The sequence below is a fragment of the Dipodomys ordii genome, unplaced genomic scaffold (assembly GCF_000151885.1).
Source record: "Dipodomys ordii isolate 6190 unplaced genomic scaffold, Dord_2.0 Scaffold19, whole genome shotgun sequence".
In the NCBI taxonomy this organism is placed as follows: Eukaryota; Metazoa; Chordata; class Mammalia; order Rodentia; family Heteromyidae; genus Dipodomys; species Dipodomys ordii.
Genome location: NW_012267235.1, coordinates 10,325,145 through 10,342,593, shown reverse-complemented (window position 1 = coordinate 10,342,593; position 17,449 = coordinate 10,325,145). Strand labels below are relative to the sequence as shown.

At 48.4% G+C, this 17,449-nt stretch overlaps 1 protein-coding gene across 1 annotated transcript in view; it reads left to right on the top strand.

Moving 5' to 3' along the window:
- Positions 1-17,449, top strand: part of Pmp22 (peripheral myelin protein 22) — an 86,728-nt gene that overhangs the window by 42,406 nt on the left and 26,873 nt on the right. The window contains exon 2 of the mRNA XM_013013110.1: positions 15,691-15,889. Within this exon, the coding sequence (XP_012868564.1) occupies positions 15,691-15,889 (199 nt within the window). The remainder of the gene's footprint in view (positions 1-15,690; positions 15,890-17,449) is intronic.

Below are 17,449 nucleotides of genomic sequence, written 5' to 3'. Positions count from 1 at the left end.
AAAAAAAAAAAAAAAGAAAAGAAATTCCCCACATGTGTTTCTCCCTCTGACAAATATTTAGTGTGCTTTCTGGAGCCCTCAGGTGGAATCACTAAACTGAAGCACAGAGGGAGGTGGTCCGGGATTACAGCCAGTACCAGAAAGCCCTCATTCCTGCAGCTCTTGGGGCAGATGCCAGGAAAAAAGTCTGGAGCTCTGGTCAGCTGCCCTCCTGATTATGGCTCACAGATGGTCGTAGAACAGTGTTTCCTACTCCAAAGACTTCTTCTAACCAAGGAAGTGCTAAGTGTTGAGAGTTCTTATTTTGATTGTTTAGCATAGAGGTCTGTTCTCCATGACAAGTTTTCCTGTTACTGGCTCATGGTTCCATTTTCAATTAACCGGTAACATACTGGACTGAAAACATGGCTTGGGTGCCAGCTTTGAGCCAGAAAGCTGAGCAAGAGTGCAAGGACCTGACTTCTAGGTTCCAAGTCAAACATTCAAAGAGGTTGCATGTCATGGATGGGGCCCATGATGGTAGGCTGGGAACTTCACGTTGGTAGGGCCAGTCTATGGCTCTCCCTTCCGCAAAGCTACCCGAGGCATGTGCTCTATGTGAAACCCATGCTGGCTCATAGATTCTTCCATGCTTGCCTGGAGGGAAGTCCAGACAGAGAGGGAAGAATTTACATGGTGTTATAGCATTTCCGCAGCACCCAAGGACACAAACCATGGGGCTATCTTTGTCCTATGTCCTGTAGGTCATAGAATTAAATGTGATGAGTTAGAAATAAAGGACACACCAGGGGAAGATACTCTGAGGGCAAGAAGACAAAGGTTCAAGGCCTCTGTGCCTCTGATAAGATAAAATAATATGTATTAAAATGGAAATAAAAAGAAATAAAGAACATACATGCTGGTGTGTCACAGTTGGTCTGCTCTACATTCTAGCTCACCACATGCCCACAAGTCCACAGGATTTTTCTAGCTTCTTGGGAAAATACCTGAGAACTTCCAGAGTCAGGCAGCTCCCACAGATCCTTGGGAACTTTCTCAGGCCTCACCTCTGTCTTTCTTTGGAAACTCAGTTTAGTCAACTATAAAAAGGGAATTTTTTTGGCCACCAGGAACCAGGGGAAGTCGGTAGGAGTCAGCTCACGAATAGAAGGGATATAGTTTCTATGGTTGGCCTGAAGTCCTGCTTCTCAATATAACATGGTTGGCATCTAAGTCAAACTTTAGGATTGTTAGTATATCAGATAGCTTGTGCTGGATAACAAACCATTCCAAAATTTACTGGCTTAAAAAGAACAAATTGTTGCCAGGTGCTGGTAGCTCATGCCTATCATCCTAGCTACTCAGAAGGCTGAGATTGAGGATCATGGTTCAAAGCCAGCCTGGGAAGGAAAGTCCATAAGACTCTTACTGCCACTAAACTACCCAAAAAAGCCAGAATTGGAGCTGTGGTTCAAGTGGTAGAGCACTAAGACTTAAGTAAAAAAAAAAAAAAAAAGTTCAGGGAAAGTGCCCAAGGCTCTAAGTTCAAGTCCCACAACTATCACCAAAAAAAAAAAAAAGACAATAACAACAACAACAAACCCTAAATTGTTGGGTTGGATGTCTAGGTTTTTCTCTGGTGTTCTTACTGATCCAGGTCCTAACATTCTCTTCTTGGAAGGCCCACCTGCCTAAAACTTTAGCTAAGGTGATTAAGGAAATTGAAATCTCTTTTAATACTGTCAGTCTCCAGCAGAGCTTGCCTGGGCTTCTTTAAGGAGGTAGAACGGTGTCATCAACAAGACAGCAATCCCAGCTTCTGCTCCGGTCACACCATGAATGTCTCCCTAATTAGAGTAGGGCCAAATGCAGGAATAGACTCCACCTCTTGACAGGGAAGCCTTTATGGCTTTTTTCTTTTCTTTTTTTGGCAGTCGTGGGACTTGAACTCAGGGCTTGGGCACTGTCCCTCAATATTTTTGCTCAAGGCTAGCACTAGATCATTTTGAGCCACAACTCCAATTCTGGTTTTCTGGTGGTTAACTGGAGACAAGAATCTCACAACTTTCACTTCCAGGCTGGTTTCCAATTGAGATCCTCAGAGCTCAGCCTGAGTACCTAGGGTTACAGGCATGAGCCACTGGAACATTGCTCTGGGTGGCTGTTTTTACCTTCTAATGAAGATCAAAAGAGCCAAGCAATAGTATTTAGTCTTACCTACCATTACAACTCAAGAAGGCCCTTGGTTCTCCTCCTTACTACATAGCTAGAGTCAAGATGTTCAAAATGCACTTCTCCCAGAGTTGGGTTTTGCAGACAATTGACTTAGACATCTTCTGTTTACTTTCACTGGGGAAGAAATCAACAAAGACCAGTTATCCCAGAAAGAGGAGTTGCATGGCTTCCCTGCCTTGATGGATGCTTCAGCATGAATTAGGTGAGACTTCCTGACCCACTATTGTGGATTTACCCGTGTGGAAGGAGGAGGGGTTGGACATTAGATGTGAAAGTGGCAGCCTCTGCCCGCTGTGCCACCTGGGTGCCATCTGCCATTGCTTACACAGTGGCATGGGCACCTGGCTGTTCTCTGCATTGCCCCATAACTGAGCAGCCCATGCCTTCAATGCATGCCAAGTGCTCTTCCTCAGCTTGATGGGGATGAAGGTCCTTCTCCCAAAGGGGGTCCAGATGGGAGCCTATTACTATCCACCATTGGGTTCTTCTGCTGAAACCCTTTGGCTGGAAGAGAAAGTTGGGTTGGCCCATGGGGTGAACCCACCTAATGCTTCCAGTTCTCTGGAGTATTTCCTGTGTGTGTGTGTGTGTGTGTGTGTGTGTGTGTGTGTGTGTGTGTCCTCATCCGCCTCCTGTGCCCAAGCTCCAGTGTTCCTCTGCTCTTCCTGTCTCCCTCTCTCCCTGTCCCTGGACAGTGTGGAGGTTCACTGGTTGGCCTTGGGGACTGGTGGAAGAAAGGTCTACGACAAGAAGAGAGCAGAAGAACACTTCTAGCTTGGCTGGAAGTGCCGGCAGTGGTGTGAAGAAGGAAGATGGTCACAGTATGAGATCTTTCTTCTAGGGCATACAATCCTAGAGTGGAAAAGCAAGTCCTGGGAGAAGGGGACACCAGAGAGGAAGCATACATGTCTGGCGTATGGCAAAGATACACCGTAGTTCTTTAGATAAGAGAACCGTAAAGGTCCTAGCAGCCTGGCATTTTATAACCATGAGGCTTTGACTCATCCACCAGTAGAAGCTGTGGGTTGAGGATTCATGCACTTTTTAAAAAAAGAAATAATGCTATTGTTATTATTAAGGTGTTGTACATAGGGATGACCATTTCATAAGTCAGGTAATGAGTACAGTGCTTTTTATGGACAATGTCATCCCTTCCTTCACTTTCCCCCAGTTTTCCTCTCACAGCCCTGTTCACAATTTATATAGTTCATTTTCTGCATAGTGTATACTGTACAGCATGATTACATTTGTTCACCCTTCCTTCCTGTCTTGCTCTGTTTCCCCTTCTCCTCCCTCCACAAAAAGAAAATAAACAAAGGAAAAAACAAACGCCATCACCACCGCCACCAACCAAAAGGATTCATGCACTTACCACGCAAGAACAGAAAAATACCTAGAGGTGCAAACATTTTGAATTTGATACCATGAGGGCTTGAGCTAACAGGTCTCAGCCTGTGGTGAGGAAATACCCAATCTGACATACAGAGGCTATCTTTGGGTCATTTATATAACTCCTCTTAACTGAGTTCTGGAGAGTTCTTCCAGAGAACAAGGCAAGATTGAAACACCGTGTTCCTCCCTAAAAGGAGAACAAACATGTGACAAAGAAGAGTAAACATGTGACAAAGGAAAGCCTGGCAACCCATGGGAACAGGGAGGCCCATCTCAGAATACTGTGCGACCTCAGCCCACATTCACCCCGCATCTCACTCAGAAGCCCAGCAACAAATCTCCTGGAGATGTGTCCTCATCTTGACCACTGCTGTTGTGTTCTGTCCCCTAGCTGGGAATGTTCGCTGACTTGGAACTTGCAGCTGATGCCGCCTTCCTTCAGATCTGCCCTTTCCATTTCTTGAGATGAACATACAGCTGCCTTACTTGTGTGGAATTTATTACATACAACTTTGACCAAATGCAGTTTTTGGAAAAAGCAATATATTTTCAAATCAAGAGAAATTAGAAAAAAAACAGGACTTAAAATTCCTGCACTGGTAGTCTACAACTCCATTGACATGGAGGAGCTATATCAGTTCTGGGTTATTGTGAGTTGGGTTGAAGTAATTGTGTGATTTGCTGTTTTCCCTGCCCTGAACTTCCTGCAAATCTGCTTCCAAAGTGATGCCCCAAGGCAAAGTAAAGTGCACATGCATAATTGGAATGGTAAAATAAAATTGTAGGTGTGTTCATGGATCTCATGTCTTTAGTAGAAGGTGGGCAGCATTATGGGAAAATGGTGTCCACAGCACATACTGAACTCTATCTATCCTGAGCATGCATGGATTTCCCACAACACCATCTCCTTGGAACCATAATCCTAAAGGACATTAAGGTTCTACTACAGCCCATTTCTTCCTTGGAGGAAAACTGGAATGTTAGAAGGCCCAGGAAACCTAAGTCATGGAGATAATCTGGAAACAAAAGTTGCATAACTCAATACATTTAGGAAATGCAGTGCAATCCAGTTTCCTAGAGATTCACAAGACTGGTTCATCCATACAGAGGTGGGAGTCATGAGCCACTATCATACAGACCTCCCTGGGGAAAATTCATGAAAACACCTTGCTGGTATGGAAAATTCCAGAAAGTCCTCAGGTCTAGTTTGAGGAGTTCACAAAGTAGTAGGGTTCTGATAGTAATGCTATTTAAATTTTATTATGGGTGCATTATGGGTACATAGAAGAAAGGGATGGATTAAAGGAGTAAGAGAGGAAAGCGAGAGAGAGATTCTGAGAACAATAGATGGGTATGGTGGTAAACCACACAGGGCTTTCTCCCTTGGTCAGACTGGCCACAATCTTCATTGTGTATTTAATTAACTGAACCACACATCCAACCATACTGCTGCTGTGGTCACAGAGCTTCTTGTATTCAAAATCACATATCTAAACTCTGGGCACAGTCAAGGTCATCAGAGACAAAGAATTTCAGGTCACTTCCTTTTGTGCTGGTTCCTTGATATATTTTAAAATATACAAAATAGGGTCGTCAAAGTCCATGTGAATGATAGCATTTTGCCATCAACATTGTGAGATGCACAAGTTCGTTCAGTACTGTTGTCCTAACTTTGTGCCTGGGTGTGGCACTCCACTTGGAGATAGTGCAAAAGATGAAGCAAGGCCTGGCTTGTGTCCTGCTCAGCGCTTCCCTGGCATAGATCCAGTAAAAGGGTTCCTCTACTTAAGTCAGAAAGACAGAGATTCCTTGTCATGGAGGCTTGAGGCTGAGATGCATCATTACTTGTCACAATTAGCTCTGGTATGTGGTTCGATTCCAAGTGAAGTTATTTTGCCCATTGATGTTAGAACTTGGACACACAGTGGTCAGCCTTCTGGTACAGGTGAGTTGAAATAAATAACCTATAAGGAAGGAGCAAAGGTTTATTTTGAGGAATTGGTTGTAGAAGTCTCAGTCTAAGGTGGTTTGGATGTGTTGCTTTGGGGCCTGTAATGAGGCAGAACATCACAGTGGAGAGCATAGAACAGAGCAGAGCTGCTCACCTCCTGGCAGCCAGGAAGCAAAAAGAAAAACAGGAAGGGACTGTGTTTCCAATATCCCTTTAAAGGCTATGCCCCCAGTGACATAACTTCCTTTCATTAGGCCCCGCCTCCTAGAGATTCTACTTCTTCCCAATGGTGTACCAGCTGGCAGTTATACCTTTAACAACTTCTTAAAGGTTCCAGAGTTAACCAATAGCATCACAGACTTGCCTTTGGGGGGAACATTGAGGATCTAAATAAACCATAGGATATAGCATTTAAGAAAATTATTACATTCTCTTCTCAGAGCTTCATAGTCTTTTGTGGTCTGCTTTTAGTGTTGTTTGTTGTTTGATTGACGAGTGGTTATGAACATGTGGTCTTGGCTTTAAGCGATCAGAGTTTACATTTGAGCCTGTACCATTTCCCCAATGGGTGGGTATTTGAGAGGTCTTTAGTTGTCCTCTCTTTGTGGGATTGTTGTAAGTATTAAATGAGAGTTTTAGCACAGTGCCTGGCATGTAGGAAATGCTCAATAAACTACAGATACAACATTGTGCATATGTCATAAATATCTTATTTCTTTAAATATTCTTCAACACTATTATATTTATCTTATTGCTGGTATACCAGAGTTTGAATCTATAGCCTCATACTTGCTGTACTTGATTGCTTGGCTGGTGCTCTACCACTTGAGTTACACCTCCATACCTGCTTTTTTTGTCGGTTGTGGGGCCTGAACTCTGGGCCTGGGCGCTGCCCCTCAGCTCTTCAGCTCAAGGCTAGTGTGCTACCTGCTTATGTGGTGCTGAGGAATTGAACCCAGGGCCTCATGCATGCAAGGCAAACACTCTACCACTGAGCCACCTTCCTAGCCTCTCCAGGCCTGCTTTTTTGCTGATTATTTTGGAGATGGAGTCTTGAAGATTTTTCTGCCGAGGCTGGTTTTGAACCTCAATCCTCAGATTTCAGCCTCCTGAGTAACTTGGGTGACAGGCGTGAGCACCAGCACCCAGTTCCACACTATTTTTAAGATTTCCATTACTTTTTCATCTTACATCTGTACCAAACTTTACTCAGCCACTCCCCTATTGTTTGAGACTGAGAAAGTTCATGTTTTTCTTCATTGTAAAAAAAAAAAAAAACAGTATCAAAATACATACCTTCAAGGTTAAAGTTTGGTCTTTTCTCAACAGTTTTATGATGAATTTTGAAAACTGCAAATTCTGAGCTGGAGTTTGAAAAACCATTTTCACACAAGTCTCGGGCTCACTACTGAAGTCCTCTGGATTAGATATTTCCTAGTCTTTAACAATGAAGAGGAAACAGACTTGAAGCTTTGCCCAGTTTTCCTTTGAACTTCTCAGACGGATTTGACCCTTGCCTGTGACCTTCCCGGGTTTAGCTGAGGTTTCACACTTGAGAAGTGATTCTCAGGCCCGGAGATGAAGAAAACATCTGCTCCTGAGCTCATTGTTAAGTGTAGCTGCTGCTTTTCAAGCTTGGAAGTGTATACAGAATGACATATTGTGGGGATGAAGATGGGGCTGTCCCATGGGTCTGCATCCAGGATGCTCTCTTGGCTCCTCTTGCTGGAGGTAAAGGCCCTAATTCCTGGTGTGCCAAAAGCAAGCATTCTCTTGGGTGGCCTTTCTGTAAGTACCAACTCTTTTTTTTATTTTGTAGATTGTAGAATTTGAACTCAGGGCCTGGGCACTATCCCTGAGCTCTTTTTGCTCAAAGCTAGTGCTCTACCGCTTTGAGCCACAGCATCACTTCCAGCTTTTTGGTGGTTAATTGGAGATAAGAGCCTCATGGACTTTCCTGCCTGGGCTGACTTTGAACTGTGATTCTCAGATCTCAGCCTCTTGAGTAGCTAGGATTATAGGTGTGAGCCACCAGTGCCTGGTAAGTACCACCTCTTACATAAGCTTCAAGCTGCTTTTCTCAGTGGATTTGACCTGGTCTTCAGGAGCAGAAGAACTCATTCATTTCTTACAATTCCATCTATTCCTGTGTGACCAAAATGGCTCTGCTTCCCCATCTCAGCTGAGCAGACAGCCTGGCACTCGGGAGTCAGAAAACTTTCAGAGTTTGCATTCCCAAGTACAAATACATTTAGACCCTCTCTTGCTCAAATTGCTCTCAAACTCTTTCTGGGCTCAGCCGTGCATGGTCAGAGCAAAGGCGGCTCTGCCCCCTCTTGTCTATGTCTCTGGAATCTGGCTTTCCTAAGCAGCAGTGTGGGAGAGGGGACAAAGCGTCCTTTGTACTTTGTCATTTTTCACCAGTGCAGCGCAATCATTCTGTGCTTTCTCTCTCCCACAGGTGGACATACTGAAGATGTCACAAATCCCAAGATAAAGCTGCGTGCATTTCAAAGGTGTCATCCAGAGAATAGCCCTGTGCCAGCATGAATTGTGTGTGTGTGTGTGTGTGTGAGAGAGAGAGAGAGAGAGAGAGAGAGGGAGGGAGGGAGAGAGAGAGAGACAGACAGATAGACATTCAGAGACAGAGACAGAGACAAAGAATGCATGTTCAGGTTATAACCTGAACATGTGCTTGTCTGCCTATGTGCTTGTCCATAGACAATGTCTTCTAGGATCTGAATATAATATAATTTCAAACTCATCTATTTATAGAGAGACCTGTCACAGAGTTCAAGTTGCCTCCTTCTATTCCTCCCTTTCTCCCTCTCTTCCTTCTCTCTGCCCCTCTCTCCTGCCTTCTCTTGCTCCCTCTCTTCCTTTCTTGCTTCCTTCCCCCTGCTCCCTGTTCCCACCCCTTGGCCTGCTCTTCTAAGTTGAGCTCACCAAGGTCAGAACAATCTAGACCCATCCAGATGAGGCATTCAACTTACTTTTGAGGACCAGCTGTGTGTAGGCCATGCCAGGAACTCCCACACAGGCTGCAAGGAGGCAGGAAAAGTTCATCTGTCTGGTGAATGTGGGCCAGCAAGCATCCCCACACCTGATGGGAAGGGTTTCAGTGAGCACTTCAGCGCCTAAACCAGCATCATATTCAGATTCCCTGTCCTTGGCTCTTTAGGGAGTCTGCCAGATGCAAAATTCCTGAGTGAGGGCATCAGAGGAGCTAGCTTCAAGTCCAGCCCATGGCTCTATTGACACAATGAAGTAGGATGCTGGCTTAGAGGCACCAATGTGACTGGGGCGCTTGGTAGATGTTTTAGGACTTTTTTTCCAGTGGTAGTATTGAGGTTTGAACTCAGAACTTCATACTTGCTTGATTTGCTTGCTTGGCTGGTGCTCTGGTGCTTGAGCCACACCTCCAGACTGGCTTTTTGCTGATTATTTTGGAGATGGAGTCTCTCAGACTTTTCTTTCATGCTGTTTTCAAACCTCAATCCTCCGGATCTCAGCCTCCTGAGTAGCTAGGACTATCGGCATGAGTCACCAGCTGCTGGTGGTGTGCTTTGGTGGAGAAAGGCCCAAACATCCATAATATTCCAGAATCTTTCATGGAACAAGGAAATTAAAATGCAGCATCTATGAAGTATACTGGCAAAGGCATAGATATGCTAGGGAGAAGCTAGGAATGACTGGAAGCAAGGCGAGATGTGAGGTGGACAGGGCACAAGTGGAGGGTCCGTAGTGGAGTGTCTTAAGAAAGCCCCTCAGTGTCTTGCAGTGCCTCAGTTTCCCCTTCTTATAAAAGGTTTTGGTGTACATATGCCATAGAGTTGTTGCAAGAATTAAATGGTCTATCCATACAAAATAATTCAGGTGCTGCTTGGCTCTTGGCAAGCACCAAGTAAATATAAACTCTCATCATCATTATTCTAATCAATGGCTTCATATGGATGATTTGTTGATACCAAGCCGATCAGGCAATACAATAAGTGCTGCTATTAACCAGTATGATGGGATTATTTATTTATTTATTTTGTTGGTCATGGGGCTTGAACTCTGGGCCTGGACGCTGTCCCTGGGCTCTTCAGCTCAAGGCTAGCACCCTACCAGTTGAGCCACAGCACCACTTCTGGTTTTCTGGTGGTTTATTGGATATGAAGGTCTCATGGACTTTCCTGCCCAGGCTGGCTTTGAACCGTGATCCTTAGCTCTCAGCCTCCCGAGTAGCTAGGATTACAGGCATGAGCCACCGGCACCTTGCAGATTGGTTTTGTTTGTTTGTTTTGGTCAGTTGTAGGGCTTGAAATCGGGGTCTGGACACTGTCCCTGAGCTATTCTGCTCAAGGCTAGCACTCTACCACTTTGAGCCACTTCTGGTTTTTGGTGGTTAATTGGAGATAAGAGTCTCACAAACTTTCCTGCCTGGGCGGAGTGTGCCACCAGCTCCCTGCTTGAGTGATAGACTTTTTCTTTTCTTTTCTTTTTTTGCAGGTCCTGTGGCTTGAACTCTGGGCCAGGACACTATCCCTGAACTTTTGTGCTCAGGGCTTATGTTCTACCACTTGAGCCACAGCTCTACTTCTGGCTTTTTGTGGTTAGGTGGAGAAAAGAATCTCACAGACTTTTCTGCCTGAGCTGGCTTCCAATTACAATCCTCAGATCTCAGCCTTCTGAGTAGCTAGGATTGCAGGCCTGACTCAGCAAGCAATTCTCATTTCCCCTGTCACGTCATGAAAGAAATAATTATAGGGACAAATGCAATTGGGTGACCATTCTCCATGAGTACTATGATACGTGGCTCAGTGAGATATTCCCCAGTCCCAGGTGGCTGAGGACAAGGTGACATGAGGTGAGGGAAGTTCAGAAAGGTATTTTCCTCAGATGGCCCCAGGAAGAGGCAGAGAGCCTCGCCCAGATGGGTGGCGATTGTTGTATTGGTACTTGGAGGATGATGCTGATGTGACATAAGCCGGACCCGCTTTGTAGGTCCTCTGTGACTTGCCTGCTGGGGATAGAGGGGACCAGAGACACACAGGACAGGAAAGCAAGTCTCAGAGAGAGAAGCTGGGTTGGTGGATTCGAATGGACCGATCTAGCCAGAAATGAGCCCCATGCCCTCCACCCTCACCCTGCTTCATTCTTCCACCTCCTAATTCTCAACTCCTGCATCAGGAACAGTCTCAAGTGTGTCCACTTCGTCCAGGCCTGAGGAGAGCAGCCAGATCATGCAGAGTTGCACAGGCATACCCCTGAAGGGAGCTGTCTGCGGACATGGTGCTTACTTGGCTCCATCAGTCTGAATGGACTGTCAGGGGAGTCATCCTGGGGGCTCCTTTCTGTCTGGCCCCCTCTCCCTTATTTCACCTGGCAAGGCTGAAATAACATTGCAGGCCACTCTGAGCCATGGCTCCATTTGAGTTCCATCACAAAAGGGAGCTGGATAGCAAACAGGAAGACATACAAACTCCAGACATCCTGACTGGACAATGGGGCCTTCCAGGGAAGGTGCTGTGATCACAGTTTGCCCTCACCCGAGTCCCATCCCTGACCACCCCGTCAGCATCGCTGGGCTGAGACCCTGCTAGGGCAGTGGCTCCTGGATGGATCTAATGAACACTCGCTGCTGGGAAAGGTAGAAAATAGCAAAGGAAAAGAAGAAAGGCAAAATTAGTCCATTTGGACTAATTGTAAGAACAATAATCAGAGAGAGCCACCAAAACTTGTGTGTATGTGTGTGTGTGTGTGTAAGCACATGCATGCGCACACATGCACACACATGTGCGTGTGCCAGTACTGGTGCTTGAACTCAGGACCTGGGCACTGTCCCTTCTTTTTTTTTTTTTTTTTGCTTAAGGCTGGTGTTCTAACACTTGAACCACATCCCCACTTCTGGCTTTTTGGTGGTTCACTGGAGATAAAAGTATCGCAAACTTCCCTGCCCAGACTGTTTTCAAACTGTGATCCTCAGATCTCAGCCTCCTGAGAGAGGAGAGAACAACTCCTGATTATGAAGTTTAACAAGACAGAGAGACTTCCCTAAATTCTGTGCATTTCCTTTGGCCTAGGTATTCTTGATGTCAGAGGTGGGAACAAATTGCAAGATTCCAAGAAACCTAATGGATGATGCCACATCTTCTTTGTCTTAGGGCATTCACTTGGGAGCAATCTCTGGGCATGGGGGCTCTTTTTAGGCCTTGGAAGGGTGGATAGAATCTGCAAAGAACTGAAGAATGCGGTGAACCAACCTGACCACAACGTTTCCAATTGCTCTCCCAGCCTATCCTGCTTGACAGGTTGGAATGGTTTGGGTAGAGATTTGTTTACTCAAATCGTCTCTTGGAAATCAATATTTAATAGGGACTTGATGGAGGGTCTGTGAAAGACAGAACCGGAAGTCACATCTCAGGTTTCATTGTATCCCTGTGGTATGTTGAGGACATAGGGTGAGATAGACAATCCAGCTCACAGAGACCCTTGCCAATCAGCATCAGAGCCATGTGGACTTCAGTTGATGCCTTTGGGACATTTGATTCCCTAGGGTAATACTCACAGAAAGGCCATCTGGAGCTCTGTAAAAGCTCCAAACATCAAATCATGTGGATGATTTAAAATACCTGCACACAGTAGCACCCAGCCTCTTCACAGGGGCAGACACACTTCCTGTAGGACTCACTGGGGATTGAGGGGAGAGTTGTGAATAGGTGGGTCCCTTTGCTAAGGACGTAGCCTGGCCTTTCCAGAGAGAACCACCCTGGGCCTCCTGGGTTTCCCATACAACCAAACCTCTTTGCCCAATGAATTCCAGGCTCTCCCTTCCCTGCAGGCACCAACTGGGAAATCATGAGATCATGGAAAGTATATAAAGCTGCACACTGTCTCTTTAAATAGTAGAGGATGAGAACGTCTCAGGCCACCATGACATATCCCAGCATTGGACCAGCCCCTGAATAAACTGGAAAGACGCCTAGTCTGGCTTCAGTTACAAGAAGTCACAATAAGGGAACAGCTGTCTGGGGGAGCCTGGTTGGAAGCAGAAGGGTTTCCAGTCTGCTGGCGGTGGGTCTCCTGCTGCCCTTGGGGAGGGCTTGGCCTTCACCATCCTTCATATTTGGCTGCAAAGATATCCGTGTGGAGGAAGGGGTTACGCTGTTTGGCCTGGTGAGTTTTATTGGCAAATTATGTCTCTGGGTGGTGAGTGTGTGTGTGTGTGTGTGTGTGTGTTATAGAGAGCTGCCTGTTCTCCACACCGTGCAAACCGCAAATGGAAAGGACCACAGGGGAGGTGCTGTGCGTGTGTTGGGATGGATGAGAGAATCAGAAGACTTTGCACATCTGTTTAAGACGATATTACACTCTGGCTGGAGAGGCAGGGTGATGTCTGAGTGGAAGGGAGGAAGAGGTCTAGGAGCTTCTGCCATGAGAAACAGTGATGTGAGCCCAGCTGGAGGGATTCTGGTTAGCAGGTAAGGGTGCTACTTCCACCTGTGGCCTCTGGGTGTGGCCAAAGCTGCTTGGCATTCTTCCTTCTCTGCCACTGGGAAATAAAAGGCAGTGGGGAGGGATGGAGGGGGGTCACCTCTCTGGCAATGTCCAGTGTGGTTCCAAGTTGGGCGATGATTGCTTAAAATATTGTGTTTCTCTCCCTACCCCCAACCAAAAGAAGCCCCAGGTTCTATAAGTACTTAGATTTAGATGACATTTCATTAAAAAAAAAAAAGTTAAGTTGGAAAATAGAAAGGGAGTGCCAGGCCCTGGTGGCTCATGCCTAGAATCCTAGCTTAAATCACTCAAGAAGTTGAGATCTGAGGATCCTGGTTGGAAGTCAGCCCTGGAAGACAAATCCTAGAGTCTCTTCTCTTCAATTAACCAGCAAAACTTAGCAAGTGGAGGTGTGGCTCAAGCCGTCGAGTGTCAGACTTGGGTGAAAAAGCCAAGGAAGAGCTTGAGGCCCTGAGTTCAAACCCCAGTAATGGATCCCCTCTCTCTCCCCCCAAACCAGTCAAACCAACAAAACAAACAGCAACAAAAACAGAAAGGGAAAAAAATCTGGATTAAATATGCTACTATTTGGGAAATGCTTCAAACAGTAAACTGTTTTGGGTACATAACTATTGACTGCCTAAGTAAATTAGAATGGCATAAAACTAGGCAATAATTTCTAGGACATATTTGACCTGTACAGTGACCCACACAATCAGAGAAAGCATTTCCTTTTCTTTAGTCAGTCTCCTGGTATGTGCTGCTATGCAGCTAAATCACTAATTATAAGCTGTTTTAGCACTGAGGTGGCCAGGTCTATCTTGAGGGCTTGTTGTGAGGGCTTAGATGGAAAAGTTTAATCCCAATGGTGACAGTTTGGGGACTAGCTATTTGTTAATTTATTTTTGGCATTACTGGAGGTTGAACTCAGAGCCTTACACTTGCTAGGCAGCTCTCTGTCTCTCTCTGTCTCTCTATCTCTGTCTCTCTCTCTCTCTCTCTCTCACACACACACACAAAGTCCTTTTGCTTTCAGTTTGTTTTTCATTTAGGTCTTTCTTGCCCAGGTGCACTTCTAACCACCACCTTCCTATCTCTTGACTCCTGAGCAGTTGGGATTACAAACATGCACTACCACACCTCAGAGCTCTTGTTTTCTTCCAGATGCCATGTTAACTGCTATGCAGGTGTTGTCTCCTTAAAGTAGGGCTCTAACCCTTTGCAGGGTCCTCTTTGGTGATGACAAAACCGAAGCCCAATGAACTTCAGAAAGTGCCCCCCAAATCACCACAGTAATACGCAGGGTGATCTAGTGTGCCTGAGCACAAAGCCGAACCCCTAACCAGGAGCCAGAGCAGCTAAGCATTCCACCACATCTTACTCCATGCAGGGGGGTCAGGTCCTGGTAAAGCACCTGCCATATACCAGACAGTGATTGCTGATCTCACGAGTTTCTTTTTAATCCAGTGAGAGTTTTGAAAAGGCTACTATTTGAAGATTTTTCTTACTCTGATATTTTTTTTTACTTAAAGATTAAGAATCTGTTAAAATAGCAGCTACCTTTCATCAGTGAAGTAATATGAAATGTTTGTGGTCAGTTAGGATGGAAGGGTTTGATGAGACAGTACACTGGCAGGTGGGGAATGTGTGTGTGTACTGCTACCGTTAATGGACAGGGACATTTTAAGATCCACACACTCACATTCCTGTTCCCAGCTGTGCACATCAGGCTGGCTTTCCTGCAACCAGCTTGAGCTCAGCTGTGCCCAGCCAGGAAGGGCTGTGGTCTAGCCAATTTCTGAGATGCAGGGCACATCACACTCAGAACTATGAATCAGCTGATTTCCCTGGCTGCTCTTCACCCCCCACCTCAAATGACCACTTCCCTTCTTACCCTCTCTTCCATGGGCCAGGATACTAGCCAAGGCTGGGAGCCAAGCCAGGCTGCCTTAGGCAAACTCTGCCTGGAACCCATTCTGATGTAGTCTGCTTTTGCTTTGGCTAGGAGGAGCCAGATCCGGGAGATAGCTGTTCCTTAGTCGGCTTGACTCTCCCTTCCGCTGCCTCTCATTCTCCTGCAAGCAGAACCTGTTAGCTTGGTCCACTGTAACTCTAGGAAGCCTGCACTCTTGCTTGGTACAGGCATTGATATTGGGGTGGTGCAGGCATCGCCAGCTAAGATGCCAGCCCAGGGCAAGTGAGCCAGGACTCCCGAGAGGGAACTCACTCAGACTCAACCTCTCCGCATGGGCGCCCCGAAGCTCAGCACCGCGCCCACATCCCGCGGGACCACATCTGGCAGGTTTTACTCCTTTAGGTAGAGGGGGAATCCTCTGGCCCTGCTTGAGTGGGTGTGCCAGGGCCAAGGAGGGAGGAAGGAGGAGGGGGGGGAGATGGGGAGAGGGAGGGAGAGGGAAGGGAGAAAGCTGGAGTGGGCAGGAGTGGGGGTGGGAATCTCCAGTTAGTGAGCAAAAGTCAGTCGTGGCAGTTTTGCCCAGATCGTTTTTTTTCCCTTGGAGCACTTAGGACCTGGTAGGTATCCCCGCCGGCCCTCCCTCCCTCCCTCTTTCCTCCCTCTCTCCCTCCCTCGGCCCCCTCGACTCTCGGAGCCCCGCCCTCCCGTACATGCTAACCCTGGGACACACCCAAAGGCCGCGACGCAAACAGGGCGTCGCTCGGGTTAAAGGGGAACGCGGGGAGCCTCCCACTGCCCCCTCGCCTGGAGCGCGCGCGCAGCCCCGCCGCACCGCCGTCTTCGGGGACTCCGGACCCTTAGCGGACGCACCTCTGAGTGTGTGCCCGAGGCCACACTCCGATCGGTGTGGGGGGGACATCTGTTCCTTTGGGGCTGTAAGTAATTCTATGGGCAGAGCGGAGGAGATGGAGGAGAAACGCGGGTACCTTCCGTCGTGGATGGCGAGGCCGGGTCCCCCAGTTTCGGGCCACCAGCGCGGACTCCAGCCTCGTTCTGTGCCACCGGGGCAGGAGGGGAGAGGGGGGGGGGACGAGTCCCTTAAAAAAGTGTGCTTTGTGCTCGGTAGATCTGACTGGGGTGGTGATGGTGGTACCCGGGCAGGCGAGGGCGGGGCAGCCGGGGATACACACACACACACACACACACACACACACACACACACACACACACACACCAGGTCCAGACCCTCGAGGTCCCCTAGATCGTAGCCACACGCGGGATCGCCCCTCCTCGCGCTCCCAGCCACCGGGCACCGTGGGATTCCACGCCAGTCCTACCCCGAGGGCATGGGCGAACCTCGCGTGTTTCTTGAGCGCCGTCCAGGGTGTCTGTGGATGTGTTGCTGGTGGAGAAAAGCGAAGGAGGGCGGGATCGGGTACTTTAAAAACTAACCTACGCGCCTGACCGGCCCTCGGGGTCCTGGTGCGTTAAGACCCTTGCGCCTGTCCGGCCCCCGGGGTCCTGGTGCGTTAAGGTGTTCATGGAGTTGTTAGTCTTTGACAGCAGCTCGGGTTTTCTCATCCCAGGTCACCCCCAACCTGAAGATTCCCCAAAGTCTATAAAGTGAGTGTCTCTAGGACTCCAAGACCTTTACTTCTTGTTGTTTTTACGATCAGCTCTAATTAGCCGGAATCAATCAAAGCTTTCCTCTGGGGCTTTCCTCCGCCCATATCCTGGACTCGTGTTACTGTGCGCCCAGGCTGGATCTGAGGCCGAAAGGGGGTCTCCACGGGGGCGCTCCGGGCCCCGCTCCGGGGTGGTGGTGGGGGTGATGACCCGGGAGCGGAGGTCTCCCCCGGCCCGCACCCCAGGAGCTGCTTCCCCCCGCCCCCCGGGAACGCAGCACGAAGAGCGGGAAGCGCGCGGGGGCCCGGGCCGTGCTCTCCCGCCCAGCCCACGCTCCCGGCTCAACAGCCGCCGGGGTCCACGCCCGGCCAGGCTGGGGACAGGACCGGATGGCTCCCCGGGCTGGCCAAACCGGGTGGACACTTGGAGGCGCACTAACGGAACGCGGCGCGCACTGGGGTCTGGGAAAACCAAGCTCCCCAAGGCTCCCCGAGGTCCCGCAGGCCGCGGGTGGCGCCCGGCGCCCAGGCCGGGATCCAGGCGCAGGAGGAGGGGAGGGAAATCGCCATCGGAACCCCGGGGTCTAGGGGAGCGTGGCCTCTCTCTCGCCCGTCCCATGCCAGGCCTGTCCTGGAGGGGAGGGGGAAGAAGGGAGGCGCCCCGGGAAGGGGGTGGCGCCCCGCAAGGCTCGTAGATAGTCATTTCGTCCGCCCCGGGGTGACTTTAGACGTGCGCGCCCCCTTGTTTTGTTCCCGAAGCAAAAGCGGTTGGGTGGCAGGCGGGCCCCGCCGGCCTCGGGGTGGGGATCCTGCGGTCGGCTGCCGCCCCCTCCCGGTGATGGGGCGCTGGGGCGCGGAGGGCGGGTGCCG